This window comes from Eptesicus fuscus, chromosome 4 (genome assembly GCF_027574615.1).
Source record: "Eptesicus fuscus isolate TK198812 chromosome 4, DD_ASM_mEF_20220401, whole genome shotgun sequence".
Classification (NCBI taxonomy): domain Eukaryota; kingdom Metazoa; phylum Chordata; class Mammalia; order Chiroptera; family Vespertilionidae; genus Eptesicus; species Eptesicus fuscus.
In genome coordinates, this window is record NC_072476.1 from 79,299,057 (window position 1) to 79,318,650 (window position 19,594).

General features: G+C 34.5%; 1 protein-coding gene across 1 annotated transcript in view; it reads left to right on the forward strand.

Moving 5' to 3' along the window:
* ADAMTS6 (ADAM metallopeptidase with thrombospondin type 1 motif 6) overlaps positions 1-19,594 on the forward strand; it is a 206,406-nt gene that overhangs the window by 76,911 nt on the left and 109,901 nt on the right. The window contains exon 9 of the mRNA XM_008161866.3: positions 15,664-15,810. Coding sequence (XP_008160088.1) covers positions 15,664-15,810 — 147 coding nt within the window. The remainder of the gene's footprint in view (positions 1-15,663; positions 15,811-19,594) is intronic.

The following is a 19,594-nucleotide window of genomic DNA, read 5'->3' on the forward strand; positions in this document are numbered from 1 at the left end:
TGCTGGGATAAATCATCTTAAGAACTGGAGACTTGTTAAATAATCTTTCTGATTCATGACTAGTATCCTCCGAGTGGTGAATACATCACACTTAAGTTTTGTGATATATGTACATGTGCAGTAATTTAGTTTTACCGTGGTCTACTCAACACCCGGCTCCTCAAAGTGAAATTGTTGAAATGATCTTTCTTTTCCTCAAGTGACAACACCTTTATATTTTAAAATCATCATTGACACCAGTTCCATAAAATTTACTTTGAGTTTTCACTCTTCATACAGCTTGTGAGCATCTTTTCCAGGCATAAAGTTTGTGCAATCATTGCTATGTAACATATTTTTCAGGTGTACTTGTTTGTCATTAAAAAAAAAGAGAGAGAGAGAAAGAAATGGTGTTCCAAGAGTAGTGAGATATCATCCTTACTACTTTTTAGGAGGATCTAGTCTTTAATATTTGTTTTAAATATATCTGGCCCAAAACTGTCCTATCCACCTCTCATCTATAAAACCCTACTTTCTTTACTCCAAACACAGGCAGTAGTAAATGTAAAAGCCTGCTCATGTGAAGGGAGAGGAGTTTGAAAACTTCAAAAGGATAGTCAAACATTTTTATGTCAAGCAAGCAATCTATTTGCAAGAGCTCCTGACATTTGTATGATCTAAGTTTTACAGTCTGCTTTTTCTTTTTTTTTTGGATAAAAAATGGGTGGGGGAAAAAGAACAAATAAAAATGAATGTTTATTATACACTTGCCTTAGCGATCATTCCTGAGATAAATTTGTAGTTCAGCTTTTTTTTTTTTTCCTTGAAAGAGGAGAGTAAAATTGGATCAGTCTGTTGCATTATTTGGAAAATTGCAATTTAAATTTTACCAAATTAGCATTGATTTATGGGTAACCTTAAGGAATCGGCAAGTTTCAAACCCGGATCGCTTCAGATATGGGCAAAAGTCAGCATTACACGTTTAGTAAAGTCCTAAAAATACTGGTGTTCTAGTTTCCATTGCAATAAACAGCAGGGGAACAAAAGGGAAAAGCCCTTCTTATGCAGGCAGTTTATCTTCAGTGCACTTAAAAATTTAGCTCATTAATGACTGTCGTAATCTTATGCAACCAGACTGAATGTAATAGGTTCTGGTAGATTCAATTAAATCGAAAGGTCAGGACAAGCAACATAGCATGGATGAGTAATGTGTGTATGGGAGCACTACTCCTTCATGCAGTTACACGTTAGTCAATGCCAGCATATGCTTCGTAAGTCCCCTTTTCTTGTCTATACTTACATAGCCCATTGGAGGGTTTATCTCTGTATCTTTTCTTAAGATTCTAACTGAACTACTCTCAGGTTACCTAGATTTTTTGTTGTTGTTGGCCTCATGGGTAATTCCTTTAAATTTTTCCTAAGATGAATGGTTTATACCTTCTGTAGAAGAATGTGCAAGATGTAGAATATACCTCTTAAGATTTATGTTCCTTCGAATAACTTTTTTTCACTGCTAATTCTTGTTTGATAGTGTGATTGTTAGAAATCGGTGTCGGGGGGGGATACACAAAATGCTTTATAATGAGAGCCAGAAGAAATGCTTCCATTCAAAAATATTATTTGACTGACTAGAAATTAGCTTTCTTTCCATGTCCAGTTGATTACTATGTGTCTATTCCTTTTCCCCCAGACAACTAAGCAGGATGTGATTAACATGTTATCTTTTTCAATTTGTCAAATTGTATTTGGTCAGTTAGGGAAAATCTATTTCATGGATAAAGAGCCCTTTACTTGCTTTTAAGATTTTAGGGTTTAGCTTTGAGGAACCCAGCAAGTCAGTCTGGCACAATTTATATAATTAAAATACAGTGCTTTCTGTTCTTCTGAAACAAAGCAATAGCCATGATAAACATCAAGTATACTTTTCAGATAAAGTATAGTGAACTTTTTTGTAATTTGTATTGTTTAGTAGGGTGGATGTTAAGTGAGATGATGAAGTCTGCAGATTCATCACAATGAAGAACATTTGACCATTGATTACTGAAAAGTGCCCCTACTAAGTCATTAGACTGTGTGAATACTGTCTACCTTTTTAAAAATTGTGTAGAATATGGTTTTGCACTCAGTGCTTGCTCATGTAGGGACATAATATCCATTTTAAACAGCTACGGGATAGCTTTTTTCTTTGGCTGGGCCTTAATGACTACTTTTATTTTTCTCCATACTTTTGTGAAAACAAGAAGTTAGTTTCCTTGTCAAATGAAAAATTGAGGTTTATGCTATTTTTAAATGGCATGTCTACCTCTAATGTAGGCTATAAGCCAAAGGCACTTAATGAAACTGTATAGAAAAGAATGTTCTTTGAAAGATTTTTTTCATTAATTATGTAGTTGCCATAGTTTCTGAAGTTGAAAAATTATGGTGTTAAAGAGGGGTGGCAAGAACTCAACTAGACCTCTGGTTATATTGAGAAAACTATCTAATGTATTCCTACTATACAAAAATAATTAAAAAAAAGAGATATTAAAATATTCATATTTTTAAAGGATGCACATTGAAATCTGCAGGACTGAAGTGACACGATGTCTGATATTTACTTTTAAAAGAAAGGGGGAAAGGGAAAGATAAAGCAAGAATAGCAACATGTTACATTTTATACTCATCATGATGTGTGGATGGGAGTTCATTAGGCTGCTCCCTCTACCATTGTATATGTCTGATTTCTTTTGCAAATAAGAATAGGTCTTAAGGCCACAAATCTTTTAGATGTGACAACTCATTTATTAACTAACAGTGATTGAGTGAACTATAAACCTGATTTTCAGAAAATGTGAAGAAGTGTTAAAAGTTGTATTGAAAGCTGTAGGAGTATGTATATCAGTCTTGCTTTCAGAAATCAATGTCAGTGTTTGGTTTTACCAATTGGGGTATGCTTTATATAGAAGACTGACTGGGAGATGATTTTTTTTTTTTAAAGGAGAAATGTGCCAAGACTTCAGGATAAAATTGTAAAGTAAGTTATGTGTGTTAGGAAGCTTTAATTACTGTTTTTGTCCATCCAGATTTCCCTTCTTCTGGTGAAAGTACCTGTCTTTATTTTTTTATTTTATTTATTTTTTTATCCTCACTCGAAGATATTTTTTCATTGATTTTGAGAGAGAGTGGAAGAGAGAGGGAAAGACAGAAAGAAATATCGATGTGAGAGAAACACATTGATAGGTTGCCTCCTGCACACACCCTAACCAGGGCCCGGGCCAGGGAGGAGTCTGCATTCGAGGTACATGCCTTTGACCAGAATCGAATCTGGGACCCTTTGGTCAGCAGGCGGATGCTCTATCTACTGAGCCAAACCGGCCAGGGCCCTAACTGTCTTTAGATGCTTGAACAGTGCTATGCTCTCATAATAGAAGGTTAATAATAAACATACACCAAAGTAGTTGGAACTCTAATACCTTTGCCTAGTTTTGGTATCAAAATAATGCTAGTTTTATATAATGAGTTAAGAAGTATTCTATTTCCTGGAAGAGTTTATGTTCCCATGAGTACATTTTAAAACATTATTTAGTATAATTTAAATGCAATGAATGTGCTTCTATTTTGTGTATGGTTCGATGAATTTTGACAAATGTATATAACCAGGTAATCACCACCACCATCAAGATATCAACAATTCCATTAACTAAAAACATCCCCGTGTTTCCTTTTACAGTCAGTCTCCACCCTCCCTCCCCCTTACCTGGCACAGATCTACTTTCTATCATTGCAGATTAGACTTGTCTTTTCTGTAGTTTCATTTAAATGAACTTACGTAGTGGCTACTCTTTTGTGTCTAGGTTCCTTGCCTCAGCACACTGTTTTTGAGGTTCATCCATGTTGTGTATATTAGTAGTTTTTTTTGTTTCTTTTTCTGAATAGTATTTCATAGCACATATCCCATTTTAGGTTGTTTCTAGTTTTAGCTATTATGGATAGGACTTCTGTGAACATCCATATAATGATTTGTATGGAAATATGCTTTTATTTCTCTTGGGTGATATTGCTGGTAGTATGGTATGTATTACTTTCATTTTATATAAATGCATAAACTATTTTTCAAAGTGGCTATATACCATTTTGCATTCCCACTAGCAATCTATGAGCATTTGGTTACTTCAGATCCTTGCCAACTCTTTGTGATTTTAATTATTATTATGCATTTTAGTGGTATCTCATTGTGGTTTTAATTAGTTGATCATTGATTCCCTGATAGACTAATGATGTTAGTGATAATGAGCATCTTTTCACGTGCTTATTTGTCATTCATTATCTCCTTTGCATTCTATTCAAATCCTTTTTCCATTTCTTAACAAAACTGAGATGTTTTCTTCTTATTGAGTCATAAGACTTATCAATAATATATTCCAGGTAAAAGTTGTCATCATATATACATAATGTGAATATTTATTTTGTCCAAGTCTGTTGCTTGCCATTCATTTTTTAATGGTGCCTTGTACAAACAGAATTTTGATAAAGTCTAATTTTAAAGTTTTCTTTTATGATTTGTATTTTTTGTGTCCTAAGAAATCTTTGCCTACTTCAAGATTTTCTATTTTTGTCTAGTAGAAGTTCTATACTTAAGCTTTTGATATATGTGCTGCTGAAGCGAACATAACTTTTAGCTTTTATATTAAGATCTACAGTGAGTTTTGGGTTATGTTTCTTGTGTTCTTTTTTTTTTTTTTTTTTTGTGTGGTGTGATATAAAGATTGAAGTTCCTCTTTTTCTCACGAATATCCAGTTATTTCAGCACAATTTGTGTAGAAAAATTGGTTGACTTAATAGTTTTCCTTTAATGTCTTTGTCTAGTTTGAGTATCAGAATAAAGTTAGTGTTGTAAGTTGAATTAAGAACTGTTCTAGTTTCTAGACGAGTTTGTGTGCATTAGGTGGATATAATTTTCTTCCTAAATGTTTGATAGAATTTACTAATGAGGCCTTCTGAGCCAAGAATTTTCTTTGTGGGAACATTGTTAATTAGTAAGTTAATTTCTTATTAGTTATAAAATAACATTATCTAAGTCTTCTGAGTCTTCTTTGTTAATTATGTCTTTTTTTTTTTCTTACTCATCCTTTTTATTGTTAATTACGTCTTTCAAAGTAGTAGAGTATTTTAGCTAAGTTGTTAAATTTATCATACACGTGTTTAAATTTCTATAATGTACATAATAATGTTCCATCATTCATTCCGGATATTTGTAATTTGTGTTTTCTCCTTTTTTCCCCACCTTAATTGCAATATAATTGACATATAGCATTGTATAACTTTAAGTGTACAACATGATGATTTGATGTATATATTGCAAAATGATTACCATGATAAGGTTAGTTAACACATATCACATCATATGATTATCCTTTTGTGTGTGTGTGTGTGGTGAGAACATTTAACATTCACTCTCTTAGCAACTCTCAAGTATACAATACAGTAGATATAGTCATATTACTTTATGTTCTCACAGAACTTACTTATCTTATAACTGGAAGTTTGTATGCTTTGAACAACATCTCCTGATTTCACTCACACTCCAGCCTCTGGCAACTTCCAATTTATTCTCTATTTTTATGAGTTCAGCCTTTTAATTTATTTTTACTTTTTACATTTTTGGTTGAATTTATTGGGGTGATATTGGTTAATAAAATTGTATAAGTTTCAGCTATACAATTCCATAATACATCATCTGTATATTGTATTATACGTTCACCACCCTGAGTCAATCTCCTTCCATCACCATTTATTCCCCCCTATATTTACACTCTTCTACCTCCCCCCAATCTCCACTTTCCTGATCAACACCATGCTATTGTCTGTGTCCATGTTTTTCCTTTTTTGCTTAATCCCTTCACCTTTTTCACCCAGCCTCCCCTCCACACACACTCCCATCCTCCAACAGCTGTCAGCCTATTCTCTATGAGGCTATCTCTATTTTGCTTGTTAGTTCATTTTGTTCGTCAGATTCCACATATAAGTGAAATCATATGGCCCTTGTCTTTCTCTCACTGGCTTATTTCACTTAGCATAATGCTCTCTAGGTCCACCCATGCTGTTGCAAAGAGTAAGATTTCCTTCTTTTTTATGGCCAAATAGTATTCCATTGTGTAATTGTACCACAGCTTTTTTATCCACTCATCGATTGAAGTGCACTTGGGCTGTTTTCAAATCTTGGCTATTGTAAATAATGCTGCAATGAATATAGGGGTGCATATATTCTTTTGAATTAGTGTTTCAGGTTTCTTTGGATATATTCTTAGAAGTAGAATCGCTGGGTCATAAGGCAATTCCATTTTTAAATTTTTGAGGTAACTCCATACTGCTTACCACAGTGGCTGCACCAATATGCATTCCCATCAGCAGTGCACAAGGGTTCCCTTTTCTCCACATCCTCACCAACACTTGTTTATTGATTTATTGATGATAGCCATTCTAGCAGGTGTGAGGCGATATCTCATTGTGGTTTTAATTTTGCATTTCTCTGCTGATTAGCGATGTTGAGTATCTTTTCACATGTCTATTGGCCATCTGTATGTTCTCTTTGGAGAAGAGTCTGTTCAGGTCTTTTGCCCAATTTTAATTGGATTGTTTGGGGTTCTTTTGGTGTTGAGTTTTATAAGTTCTTTATAAATTTTGGATACTAACCCCTGATCAGATGTATCCTTGATGAATATGTTCTCCCATTCAGTGGGTTGTCTTTCCATTTTGTTGATGGTTTTCTTTGCCGTACAGAAGCTTTTTAGTTTGATGTAATCCCATTTGTTTATTTTTTTCTTTTGTTTCCCTTGACCAAGGGAAGAGTTTATACTAAATGTGAACTTGCTTTATACAGGTTTGCAAAGAGTCGAGATTTCGTTAGGCACACCCCTCCTCATTAAATATCTTCCTAAATAAGTCCAAAGGTAGAACTGAGTTCCAAATTCTGTTTTAGAAAACACATAAGCAAATTGTAATAACTAACCTATTTGGTAACTATTAAAACTAAAAATGTTTGCCAGATGTGGGTATAGAAGGCTCTGAGTACATCCATTAAATTTTGTTTTTGCTTTATTGTAACAAGTGATTCATAGCCAAGATCAGTTATGAATAAGAACAGATCAAAGAGATTACAAATGGAAAATAGTTTTTAAGAAAGATGTCCCTTTATTCCCTTATATTTTTCTACTACAATGGGAAGGCTTAGTTTTGAGATTTTATAGTTGTCACAATTTAGACTATAATTATGTCATCACTTTTTAAAGGGAAATTTACTCATTTTAAAACATTAAGAAACTATTCTTTTAAAAAATATATTTTAATTTTTTTTATTGATTTCAGAGAAGAAGGGAGAGGTAGAGAGAGACAGAAACATCAATGATGAGAGAGAATCATTGATCATACCCCTCACTGGGGATTGAGCCTGCAGCCCGGGCTTGTGCCCTGACCGGGAATTGAATCGTGACCTCTGGCTCATAGATTGATGCTCAACCACTGCGCCATGCCAGCTGGGCAAGAAACTATTCTTTAATTCTATAATTGTTATCTTATTCAAGAACTGAATAATCATCTATTTTTTTCCTCTAGTGGCTGATTTTAAAAGTACATGCTCTGTGTGCTAATGATTATTTAACAAAATGCAAGACAGTTTAAATACCATGATAATTTAAGAAAAAATGATGTTGATATATTAGCAACATGATAAAATTAAGATTGCTTAGATAAAAAAGTTGAATTAGGCATTTTAAGATTTTTCTTAGCTATACAGATCCTTTGTTTGGTTTGAAAACAACAATTATGATTTTAAAAAGAATCTCCAGACTGAATGCATATTAACTTTATACTCAGTAGTCTGTGTTTACTCTTTTTTATTTTTACTAATCTTCCAAAAGAACAAATAAGAATTGTGTATCAAAATCGAGAGAAATTAAGAAATGCAAATTGGCAATTACAAAATAGCCAGGGAGATGTAAAGTACAACATAAGGAATATAGTCAACAATATAACTATGTATGGTGCCAGTGAGTACTAGACTTTTGGGGGGATCCCTTTATAAGTTATATAAATGCCTAATCACTATTCTGTATACCTGAAACTAATATAATATAAATTGATTTGAGAGAGAGAGGTCCAAAATACATTGTTTTGTGGTCCAAAATACATTGTTACTTTTACAGTAAGTGGTCAAATAATATATGGTTAAGTGATGTAAAATATAATCACCAATGAGCTTCCTCCAGTAGATCCTAAAAAATAAATGAGATAAAGAATTCGTTCCTTATGTATCTCTTCACATATGTATATAAGGAGATTTTGTTTTGCTAAACATATCTTTAAAGGAAAGATAATTTTCGTAGAAAATTAACGTACAATAGAAAAATATTTGGGGGAAGCATATAAGTTAACAGATTGATGTATGTGATAGATTCTGAGTCATAGAAGCTTAACTTAAATTTTTTTATTTATTTCAATTACAGTCCTGGCCATGTAGCTTAGTTGATTGAAGCATCATCCCTTACACCAAAAGGTTGTGCGTTCAATTGGGGCATGTACGGGAGGCAACTGATCAATGTTTCTCTCTCACATCGGTGTTTTTCTCTCTCTCCCCCTTCCTCTCTCTCTCAAATCAATTTATATTATATTAGTTTCAGGTATACAGAATAGTGATTAGGCATTTATATAACTTATAAAGGGATCCCCCCAAAAGTCTAGTACTCACTGGCACCATACATAGTTATATTATTGACTATATTCCTTATGTTGTACTTTACATCTCCCAGACTATTTTATAATTGCCAATTTGCATTTCTTAATTTCTCACAGAATCTTAATTTAATGAATAACAATTATTGCACAGTCTTTTAGTGTATATTGCAACCCATTTGTCTCTGAGTGGTGATACCACTCATTTTGACCCAAACTCTACCCTTTCTACTTTTATTACTGATATGATTTTATATATTTTTATTACATTATTCACCATCAAATGAGGTCTGTGCATATGATGCTTTCTAGATTTTGTTTCTCATGTTTTATAGTCCATCCATAGGAAGACTTTCACTCATGCACAATTTCATACCAGAGATTTAATGAGCTCCTGCTATATTGACCTAACCTAGAGTGTATTGTGAATACAGTGATGATGAAAATAACATCTCCTATCCTGAAGAAACACATTCTTTTTATTAACTTAGCTCCTTTCCTACTCTTGATCAATTTCCCAACTCTTTTTTTTTTTATAATAGCTATAGATCTCAACACCATATTTACTACCTTATTTAATCATTCTTTAAATATGTATTTTTATTGATTTCAGAGAGGAAGAGAGAGGGAGAGAAAGATAGAAACATCAATAATGAGAAAGAATCATTGGTCAGCTGCCTCGTGCACGCCCCACACTGGGGGATTGAGCCCGCAACCCAGGCATGTGCCATTGACTGGAATTGAACCCGGGACCCTTCAGCCTGCAGGTTGATGCTCTATTCACTAAACCAAACTGTTTAGGGCTGATTTTCCAACTCTTGATCAATTACTTCAAGAACATCTAACTCTCATTCATGAATTAAAACAAAAGCAAAACTGCTAGGCTGATAGCCAAGATGGCTATTAAGTGGTTAATTGGTGGGTAGCATATTTAGAGTGGATACGATGGACAAAGGGATTATTCATGTCCAGGGTGGGACAGAGCAGATGGTGCAAGATTTCATCACAGTACTCAGAACAGCATCCAGTTTGAAACTTATGAATTGTTTATTGCTGAAATTTTTTATTTAATACTAGAGGCCTGGTGCACGGATTCGTGCACCGGTGGGGTCCCTCGGGCTGGCCTGCAGGGATCAGTGGATTTCTGTGCCACCGCAGCCCGGCCTTACCTGCCAGTTTATCAGGCTCCAGCCCGCTGTCCGTGTCATCCTGCACAGCAAGAAGTAGTGCGCTGAGCAGCAAGTGGCCGGGGAGGAGCCTAAGACCGGGCTGGGTGCCGCTCCTGCTCATCCTGGCCCCCCTGCCACCTCAGCCTGGGCGCACAGGGGGAGTGTCCATGAGAGAGGCTCACACAGCCACAGCTACACTCACCAGCCGTCAGCCCAGAGTCTGGCGGCCGTCTGTCAGCTGAGCGGCACTCCTGCATCGAGTGTCTTCCCCCTGATGGTTGATGCACGTCATAGCTACTGGCCTGTCATCCAGTGTGTTCATCCAGTCGCTTAGGCTTTTATATATATAGATTTTTGGATTGTGGTTGACCGAGGATTACTGAAACTGCAGATAAGGGGAACTACTTTAGTAAGTAATTCTGCTCTTTATCCAGGGGGTGATGTTACCTTATTTCTTAAAGTTATCCTGAAACATAGCCTGGGTAAAGAGCAAGCCTTACAGACTTGGTATACCCAGCATAATGTGGGAATCACAAGAGGCCCACAGAAGGCTGTCTCTCTTAACCTCCCCCATCACCTTTCTCTCTCTCTCTGGTCCTAAAACCCTCCACAAATGAGAGACATTACTTTTATGTAATCTGAAATGTTTTATTAAACACATAAAACCAACCATGGGAGTGTTCTCTTGTTACTACTGTTCACTCATCAGGGTGGGCCCCAGGTTTACTAAACTCTCTCCTCTCTCTCTCTTGTTCTGTTCTTTTAGTAAAATAGTATTTTTGAAACTAAAGAGCAGACTTTATTTTACATCTGTCTGTCTATCTACCTACCTACCTACCTACCTACCTACCCATCCGTCCATTATCCAGCCAAACTTAGTTCTTGGCAAAATATCATTATCAGTCCCAGTAAGGACCCTTCTGCTCTATTTCTATATTTCCATTCCCACTGCCATTTGTTTGATACATATATTTGAGTATCATATATATCCTTGTAAAATATTGCATACATATCCTTGTAAAATATTGCAGGTTGTTTTGTACATGTATGTATTCATTTTTAGCTTTTTAAGTTTGAAATGATTTCAAACTTATAGAAATATTGATATAATAAAAGGCCTTTCCATGTGTCCTTCACTCAGATTCAGTTGTTAATATTTTGCAATATTTGCTTTATCTCTTCTGTATATGTACATGAATTTTTTTCCTTAGGTATTTGAGAGTAAGTTGTAGACATTTCCCTTATCCCCAGATATTTCATCATCTATTTCCTAAGGAGAAAAGATAATCTCTTATATAACCACTAATAGCCCTGCGCATGAATCCGTGCGCCAGTAGCTCGCTGCCGCCCTCCAGTAGCTCTTCCCTCCCCCTCCCCTTTCCCCTCTCCATAGCTTGCTGCCCTGCCCCCTCCTGTAGCTCTCCGCTGCCCGCTTGTAGCTCGCTGCCCTACCCTCCTGCTGATCCATGATTCGGTCATTATGCGGTTGGTCGTTATGCTTCACAGTGTAACGACCATTTGCATATTACATCTTTATTATATAGGATAGTATAGTTGTCAAATTAGAAAAGTTAACATTGATATACTTCTATCATCAATATACAATCATATTCAAATTTTATCAGTTGTCCCAGAAATGTTCTTTATAACCTCTCTTCCTTCTCCTCCAATCCAGTTTTCATTGCATTTAGTTATGTCTCTTCAGTCTTTAATTTGGAACAATTCCTTGACCTAGTATATGAAAGTGTGTATGTAATTTTTGTTTACATGTTTGATATAGTGTATAGACATTGTTCTTTTTCTTAATTTTTCACTATTTTTAAGGTCCACCCAGATTTATGTGTAGACATCTATCTTGTTTGCTGACTCCAAGTTCTGTTTAGTATTCCATAATATGCATCTGCCAAAGTTTACTTATCCATTCCCTAATGACAGACACCTAGATTGTCTTTATCTCCTTGCTATCATAAATAATCCTGTCATGAACATCTTTATGCATATTCTCTTTGGGAATATTTCTGGGATATATATCCAAGAATAGGATTTCTGAGTCATAATGCATCTGCCTATTTAATCTGACTAAGTACTGCTGAATTGCTCTCTGGAACAGCTGCCCTGACCACATTACAAATATTGTGAACTAAGATTCCAGTTTCTCTACATTACTCCCAACACTTAGTACTAGGTAACATTCTTATATTTGTCAGTATGATGGTTTTAAAGTGGCCTCTTATTTATTCTCTCTTATCACTAATGAGTTTCACTTTTTTTCTTTCCAAACTCTTCAATAGTTTCCTCAGGAGAGAAAAAAAACCCTTTCTCTCTTATACTTCTGAATTTTTTAAAACTATGTACCCTATTGTGTATTTTTCAGCTGATGTCTAAAAACTTTTATTTTTTTCTGAGTAACTACGAAAGATAGAATTTCTGGAATACTGTATATATTAGCATGTGAAAATAAAATTGATATATATGTCTTTTAAAAATATCCAATTGAATCTGAATGCCATAGCAACTTGGAAACTATCGAATGCCTTTAAAAAATACACAAACCCATTCTTATTTTATAGTTAAAATCTTAATCATTTTTTCCCTTTAACTCAATATGTTTGCTTCTTCTCTCCCTCCCAGGCTATTACCCTAATATATATTTTATATTTTCAATATATTTAAACATATATTTTATGCTTACAAGTATGTTTAATTATATAAAATATCTCCATATAAAAATATATCTATATAGCAATTACATTAAAAATTTCCTATAATCATAAAGAATTTTTTCCTGGATTATTTTTTTAAAATAGCAATCATTATTAGTTAATGATTGATCAGAGGGGCATATCCACATTACAGATTTTAAAAAATAATAAAATATAAAAGCAAATAAAATATGAAAGCAAAGTTTTTATGAGAAGATGTATCTTTAATTAGATGTATTTTTAAATTATTGCATTTATCTTTGTATTCCTATAAAATAAGGTAGACCCTAGCTGGTTTGGCCCAGTGGATAGAGCATTGGCCTGGGGACTGAAGGGTCTCGAGTTCAATTCCAGTTAAGGGCACATGCTCGGGTTATGGGCTTGATCCCCAGAAGGGGTGTGCAGGAGGCAGCCATCCAATGATTCTCTCTCATCATTGATGTTTCTATCCCTCTCCCTCTCCCTTCCTCTCTGAAATCAATAATAAATAAATAAATAAATAAATAAATAAATAAATAAAATAAGGTAGGATTTTAGCATCAGTTCAATTTCTTTATTTTGTTTGTGTAGATGATGAATGCTTTGTTTACATAAATAAGTAGATGAGATGAAAGGAGTTTATTATAGAAATATCAATCAACTCATTGAACTTCTTTTGAATTATTTGTCAAAACATAACCATGGTGATCTATCATGAAAAAATAATTTTTACAACCCATCAGCTGTTAATTTGAGTATATCCTCCTATAAATTTGATGAAAGCAAGAAACTACCTGATATGATATTCATTCATTAACACCATTCTCTTTCTCAAAGCTGACACCAAATGTTTTCCATTTCTCTTTTCTTGATGCCCATCCATATTTTTATACTCCAAGGCTATGAACTGTTGTAAAATTGTGGGTGGGTCGAAAGATAAGTTTTTCTTTTGTAAGTGGAAGAAATTTAATTTCAAAAGAAGAAACTTGATTTTTTAAAAGAATAGAGTACATAAGGAAGTTGAAGATCTCAAAAATGACTTTCTTAAAACCATCTGTGCCTGCCTACACCTATCTTAGCATGACTGCAGGATATTTAAGAGACTGCTACTAAAAGGAAACCATATTTTAAAGCTGTTATCATTTGATAAGAATTACAGTGTAGCACCAACCTTTCAGAGAAATATAGAATATTAAGTTTATTGAATTAAGAATTTGAACAAAGGAGTCTTTTATGTAAAGTTGTAGCTGATTGTTTTGACAGAATATATGTCTAATTCAACTAATTGTAAATTCCACCATCATGTCCTTTGAAGAGCATTCAAATAGGTTGATTCCAGTATGTTGATATCAAGTGGGAAAATGAAATATTGGTGTTCTTGGATAGTTATTTGGTATTTTAACATGGGTTTCTGGACATTTTCATACACTTCTCTTCTTTTGCTTGTGTTAGTTCCTCTGCCTGAAATACTAGTTACTCCTTTCTGCCCCCCATGTATGAACATATTATATGTCCTCATTATAGCTCTTTTATATTGTATTTATAAAGGCCAATTAATTCTCTGCATGTCTCAAATCTAATCCCACTTCTCCATCCAGTGCCCTAATTCATACCCACATCATTTTCCTATTGATAATGACCTTCCATCTGCTCCCCCTGGGTCCATTCTCTTCCCACTCCAGTGTCTCTAGCGCAAAATTACTATGATGACCTGTCTAAAATACAGATCAAGTCCTTATTCTCCTACTCAGAAATCGTCAGCCATTCTTACAAATCTTCAATGTCTCTACACTGCCAAATGTATTAATATTTACTTTCATTAATTGTCTTCTCAACTAGCTGTCCAATTGTTTTTTCTAGCAACTATCCTCATCTATTTTATACTCTTGTCACATAATTCATTTATTTCCTTGAACACACATCATTTATTAGAATGTCACAATGGAGACATATATATATATTTTTTTAGTAATACTCAACCTGAACTTTTGGCTACTTGTGATGAAAGGCTAAAATTTACTTATATGTAGTGGGTATGTATCCTTTACAGAAAAATTTTAGTGTATTATTAAAATATTTTAAATATTTTAAAATCACATTGATGACACTAAACATGGCCATAGGACACCAAAAACAAACAAAAGCTTTGAAAAATAAAGGGATATGTTAATAAAGAAAAACTTTATCTCCATAATCATTCAATATGTCAAGAATTTTCAAAATGTGTTTTGAAAACACATACCAATATAAATTGTCTATGTATTTAGTTCTTTCTTATTTATATTAGTAAGAAAAAGGACTTTGTGTTTGGCCTGTAACCTAGGACTCAATGGGTCAAAACCGTCCGACCTAATAATAGACAAATATGCAAATTGACCATACCTTCGCTATGCCCATGATTGGCCAGGAGGCGTGGGGGGGGCGGGACTCGGTGTGGCCGGGGTGGCCGATTGGGCCAGCATCTGCGCCATTGCTGTGCTGCAGCACAGAAGGGGCCTCTGGGGCAGCGAGCTCCCGTCCCGCCGTGGACCATCAAAAGCGGGGGAGCTGGGTGCCTGTCCGCTCCGGCACCAGGCCTTTCAGAAGCCTCCGGTGCGCCGGAGGCTTCTGAGAGGCCTGGTGCACCAGTGGACAGGCACCCAGATCCCCCGCGATCGAAAGCAAAAGCGTGTAGGGGACCCTACATGTGCATGATTTAATCATGCACTGGGCCTCTAGTCTTTTTATAATTCCCTTCTGATTCATAGTGAAGTAGTATGAACTCTAGCATCTTAAAAGGCAGGTTCTGCTAACAATTCCTACACTGTGTGATCATTAATAGGTCTTGTATTTTTACTAAATTTGTTTTTTCATCTATAAATTGAGAATTAATACATATTCTGTATCTGTTCTAGAAGAGATAACATTTGAGATTATATGATAAATTTAAAGAGATTTGGAAATATATCATTGACTTATTCCTTAGTCTCTTTAACTTTAAACTTATATTTTCTTATAGGATCTAGTCTACTGTTATGGAAGGCATGTTTTAATAAAACTAATACACGATCAAATAAGAAAATAAAGGATGTATTGGGGTTTGTTTTATTTTTTCTTATTTCTTTTATGTTTCTTCCTTGTTAAAACAGTTTTGGTATGAACCATGATGGACTTGGAAATCCTTGTGGGACGAAAGGTCATGAAACAGCAAAACTTATGGCAGCTCACATTACTGCAAATACCAATCCTTTTTCCTGGTCTTCCTGCAGTCGAGACTATATCACCAGCTTTCTAGAGTAAGTAATCTCTGGAGAGTGATGATGAATTGCTCTAGAAGTAAGCCATTGATAGAAGCCTAATATGTGGTGCTTCAAACTTTGCATAATGAGTACCTTTTATAGGGCCCAGCGATATTTCAGGCGGTTCCAAAAGTACTTCAGTATATCATTGTGGCAAATATTTTCCTTCATACTCAAACAGAACTTACAGAATAGATTAGAGGAACTGAAGCAAGGATTTAAGTGGGGTTGATGATATGAGTGTTAGAAATGTTCACTAAATGGGAAGCAAAGTCAGAAAAAATGTAGATTTACACAATTTAATAGAGCATAGTTCAAACTTTAATTCAGTGATTATACATTTCATTTTACTGGTGAAAAAAAACAACAACCTGAGTTCTATAAGAATGTCATAGTATCTAATAGTAACAACAACAAAAAATCAAACACCCAGGAAATAAAAATGAAAAGTTGAAAATTTGTCTTTGAAAATTTATTTTAAAATATATTTTTATGGGTTGCAGAGAGGAAGAGAGAGTAGAAACATAAATGAAGAGAGAGAATCATTGATCGGCTGCCTCCTGCATGACCCCTACTGGGGATCAACACGTGATCTCCTGGTTCATAGGTCGACTCTCAACCACTGAGCCACACTGGCCAAGCTTGAAAATTTATTTAGAAACACATCTTTCCTACAGTTTGGGACCTTCTTTCTTGGTCTTTTAATGTGTAGTTCAAGAGTTTGGTTACTAAACTGTGAAGAATATAAATTAGCTAATAGGAAGGCAGGTGTTCTCCATATTTCACCTGCACACTGGGCTTCAGTATTGAACTCTGTAAGCTAATAGACTTAGGTCTCATTTTCTAACTGTGTGACCTTGGGCATGTTACTTCAGCTTTATAATCTTCAGATCCTCATTTCTTAAATGAGTTTAGTTAATAATATATACAACATCAGGTTATTATGTATATAATTATGTATAATGCTAAAATGTATTAAAACACTTAAGAGACATTCATCAAGTGGTAAATATTACTATTTTAAATGATATCAAGGTTTTAAGCTCTATGGCTCTGTCATTACCTTCAATAATTTTGTGCCATTTTTTTTCCCTTGGGGAGAAGAGATTAAATACTCTGTGAAAAGGTGAGTCATACTTTATAAAGCACAGGTGATTATTTAAACAGAATTTAAAAATTCTTTTTAAAAATTTTTCCCTTCAAAGTTTACATTAACATGGTGATAGTGTAACATTTTAAAAAATTCAGATAGGTTATGTAGGATAACCTACTAGTAAGTTCGTTTAAGTTTTGATTCATACCTGGGAATGTTCTGATAATATTCTGAAAACTTATAAATACTTAGTTTTTAGAAAGCCTCAACAAGAGATTTAAAAATACCTAATACAGTGCTTTACTCAAAGATCAAAAGATAAATGCTTAAAATGGGCTCTTTTGAATTAACTAATATAATAATGAAATTAAGGGAATTCACTTAGAAGGTAGTGCTGCATAACCTAACAATTTTTAATCCTAATAATAGACCATTTTAACACTGTGCTTGCCTGGTGCCAAAACTGGGTAAAGGGCTATAAAGGTAGACCATAGACCATAGACCACATAGAATTTGTTTGACATCTTTTGGTAGTTTTTTTTTTTTTTTTCCACAACGCACTAGCAATATTATTTTCCAAGATTTTTTAAAAATGAGATCATATTACCTAAATTTAAACATTGTTGAAAATCTGCTCTTCCCAGAAATCAAGCCAGATCTGCCATTTCTCCCTTGACTTGGCTCATGTTTTTCTAATGGAATCTTAGTATCTGTCACCAGAAAGACAAACTATATAACATGCTCAGTATTCCTGTGCATTTTCAAAGGCTTCCCTCCTCTTGTTCTTTTCAAGTACAATTTTTTTTTTTGCTCCTCTTTTCTGTTTCTATTGCACAGCCCTTTGCTAGACCATCTCTGTATGCATACTAAATACAAGGACCAGGTTTCATTTCTTGCCAGCACCTACCCAGTTGAAATAGTATTAAGGCTATTAAAACACTCCAAAAGGAAATCCCAAAATTGTTGATAAAATATAGTTAAGAAATCACCACTGGTTTGGTGAGAAATGTAAAATTCTTATTAATTGCAAGAAAGTGTCTCATTGAATTAATTAAAAGAATTAATACAAAGAGCATTATTTAAGCCTTATTTTCTCTTTGCATTTTGTATGTGTAAGCATGATTAGTATTGTCAGGGTTCTGATGGGCTTATTTATCCTGTATTTTATAAAAATATTTCTGTTGTGCATTCTCCTGGGGATACTCACAAAATTAAAGCCATTTGTGAGAGACAGATGTAAAAGACAATGGGTAGCAATTTGGGGAAAGTTGGCTCCCCCCACCCCTCTTTAATAATAAACTAAACAACCTTGATCATAATCTGACTAAGCAGTCAAGATTTTTAAAATACAAAGCCCTTTAAAAAGGTCAGTTTACTGGAGCACAAAGACATAATAGTAACTTTCTTGAATTTCTTTGTTCCTTTTTATTAATGTAGTGGACTTAATTGCTTTAGCAGCTATGTGTGATATTTTTTAAAATCCAGTGATATTTTGATCAGGGATTGAGGTTACATTTATGTTTTATAGTTGGCTCAAAAAGACTCATAACATTTTATTTCAGTTTCTCCTCTCAAGAAAAAGAAATCTGTAAAGATGAATTGTTTAGGAACTGTAGCCCAGCCAACAAAATGCATACCTTTCTCTACTTAGTAACTGTATAGGCCAAAGATGGTGGATTTTAACAATGAGCTTTCTATGATTTATAGATTCACTATTCACTATATTCAACAGAAAACCATTCCATGGCCTTTAAATGCCAATATAGTAAAAAGTCTCTTGTGTCAAACACTACGTGCTACTGATCAATCAGGAGATGGTGTTTACCAACTCCCAATATTTTTTTTCAGATTTCTTAAACTCGGTGATTCAATAAGTGGTTCATGAATCGCCCAGAAGCCGTCCTGATTAAGTAATAAAGAACCTATTTCCGTTAGAATGGACGTGTTATGCCAGCTTCTGATGTTTTCGCCGACGGCTTTGCAGGTAGTGTCCTTCCTATCTGCCTGCGGGACTTATTTATTTATTTATTGACTTAGAAAGTGGAGAAAGATGAACCTGGTATCATGACTCACTCTCACTGATGACACTGGGCTAATTTACCAGGCAGTGGAAGGCAGGCAGAAATCATTTAGTTTAGTTTTTTTTTTTTCCTTTTTCTGTCCCCCCTCCCCCCATATATTTTCCACCACTTAGTGGTAGTACAGAGTAATTTCATATAGTGTTTAAAAATTCTGAAGCCTCTGTGAATCAACGTGCTCTATTTAATTTAAAGTCTGTTATATTGTTTGCACTGTCAAAGATCCATAGCAAAAATCTCCTATAGTTACAAATTAAATAGAGACTATCCATTTTCACAGAAAGGATGGAAGCTGAAAAGGAAAGGCAACATTACCGTTGAAGGTGAGCTAGGAAGAAAAGTGAGTGTAGAGCTTCAAGAGAAGTGACATGAGATGAACAGGATGACTAAGGCACTCAGATTTCTTCTATAGTATTTACTTGGAAGGTTAATGTCAATGATCTATTAGACGGAAAACAGTTTTATAGATGGGATCTCTTTTTTTACATGGAATCCATGGAACAGCTTAGAAAAACAGGTTTCTCCTCCTTCCATGTTTCTGACACGTTTGGGGGACTTCACTCAAACCCATAAATATCATCGATAAGTTCTAATTACATATGGAGAAAAA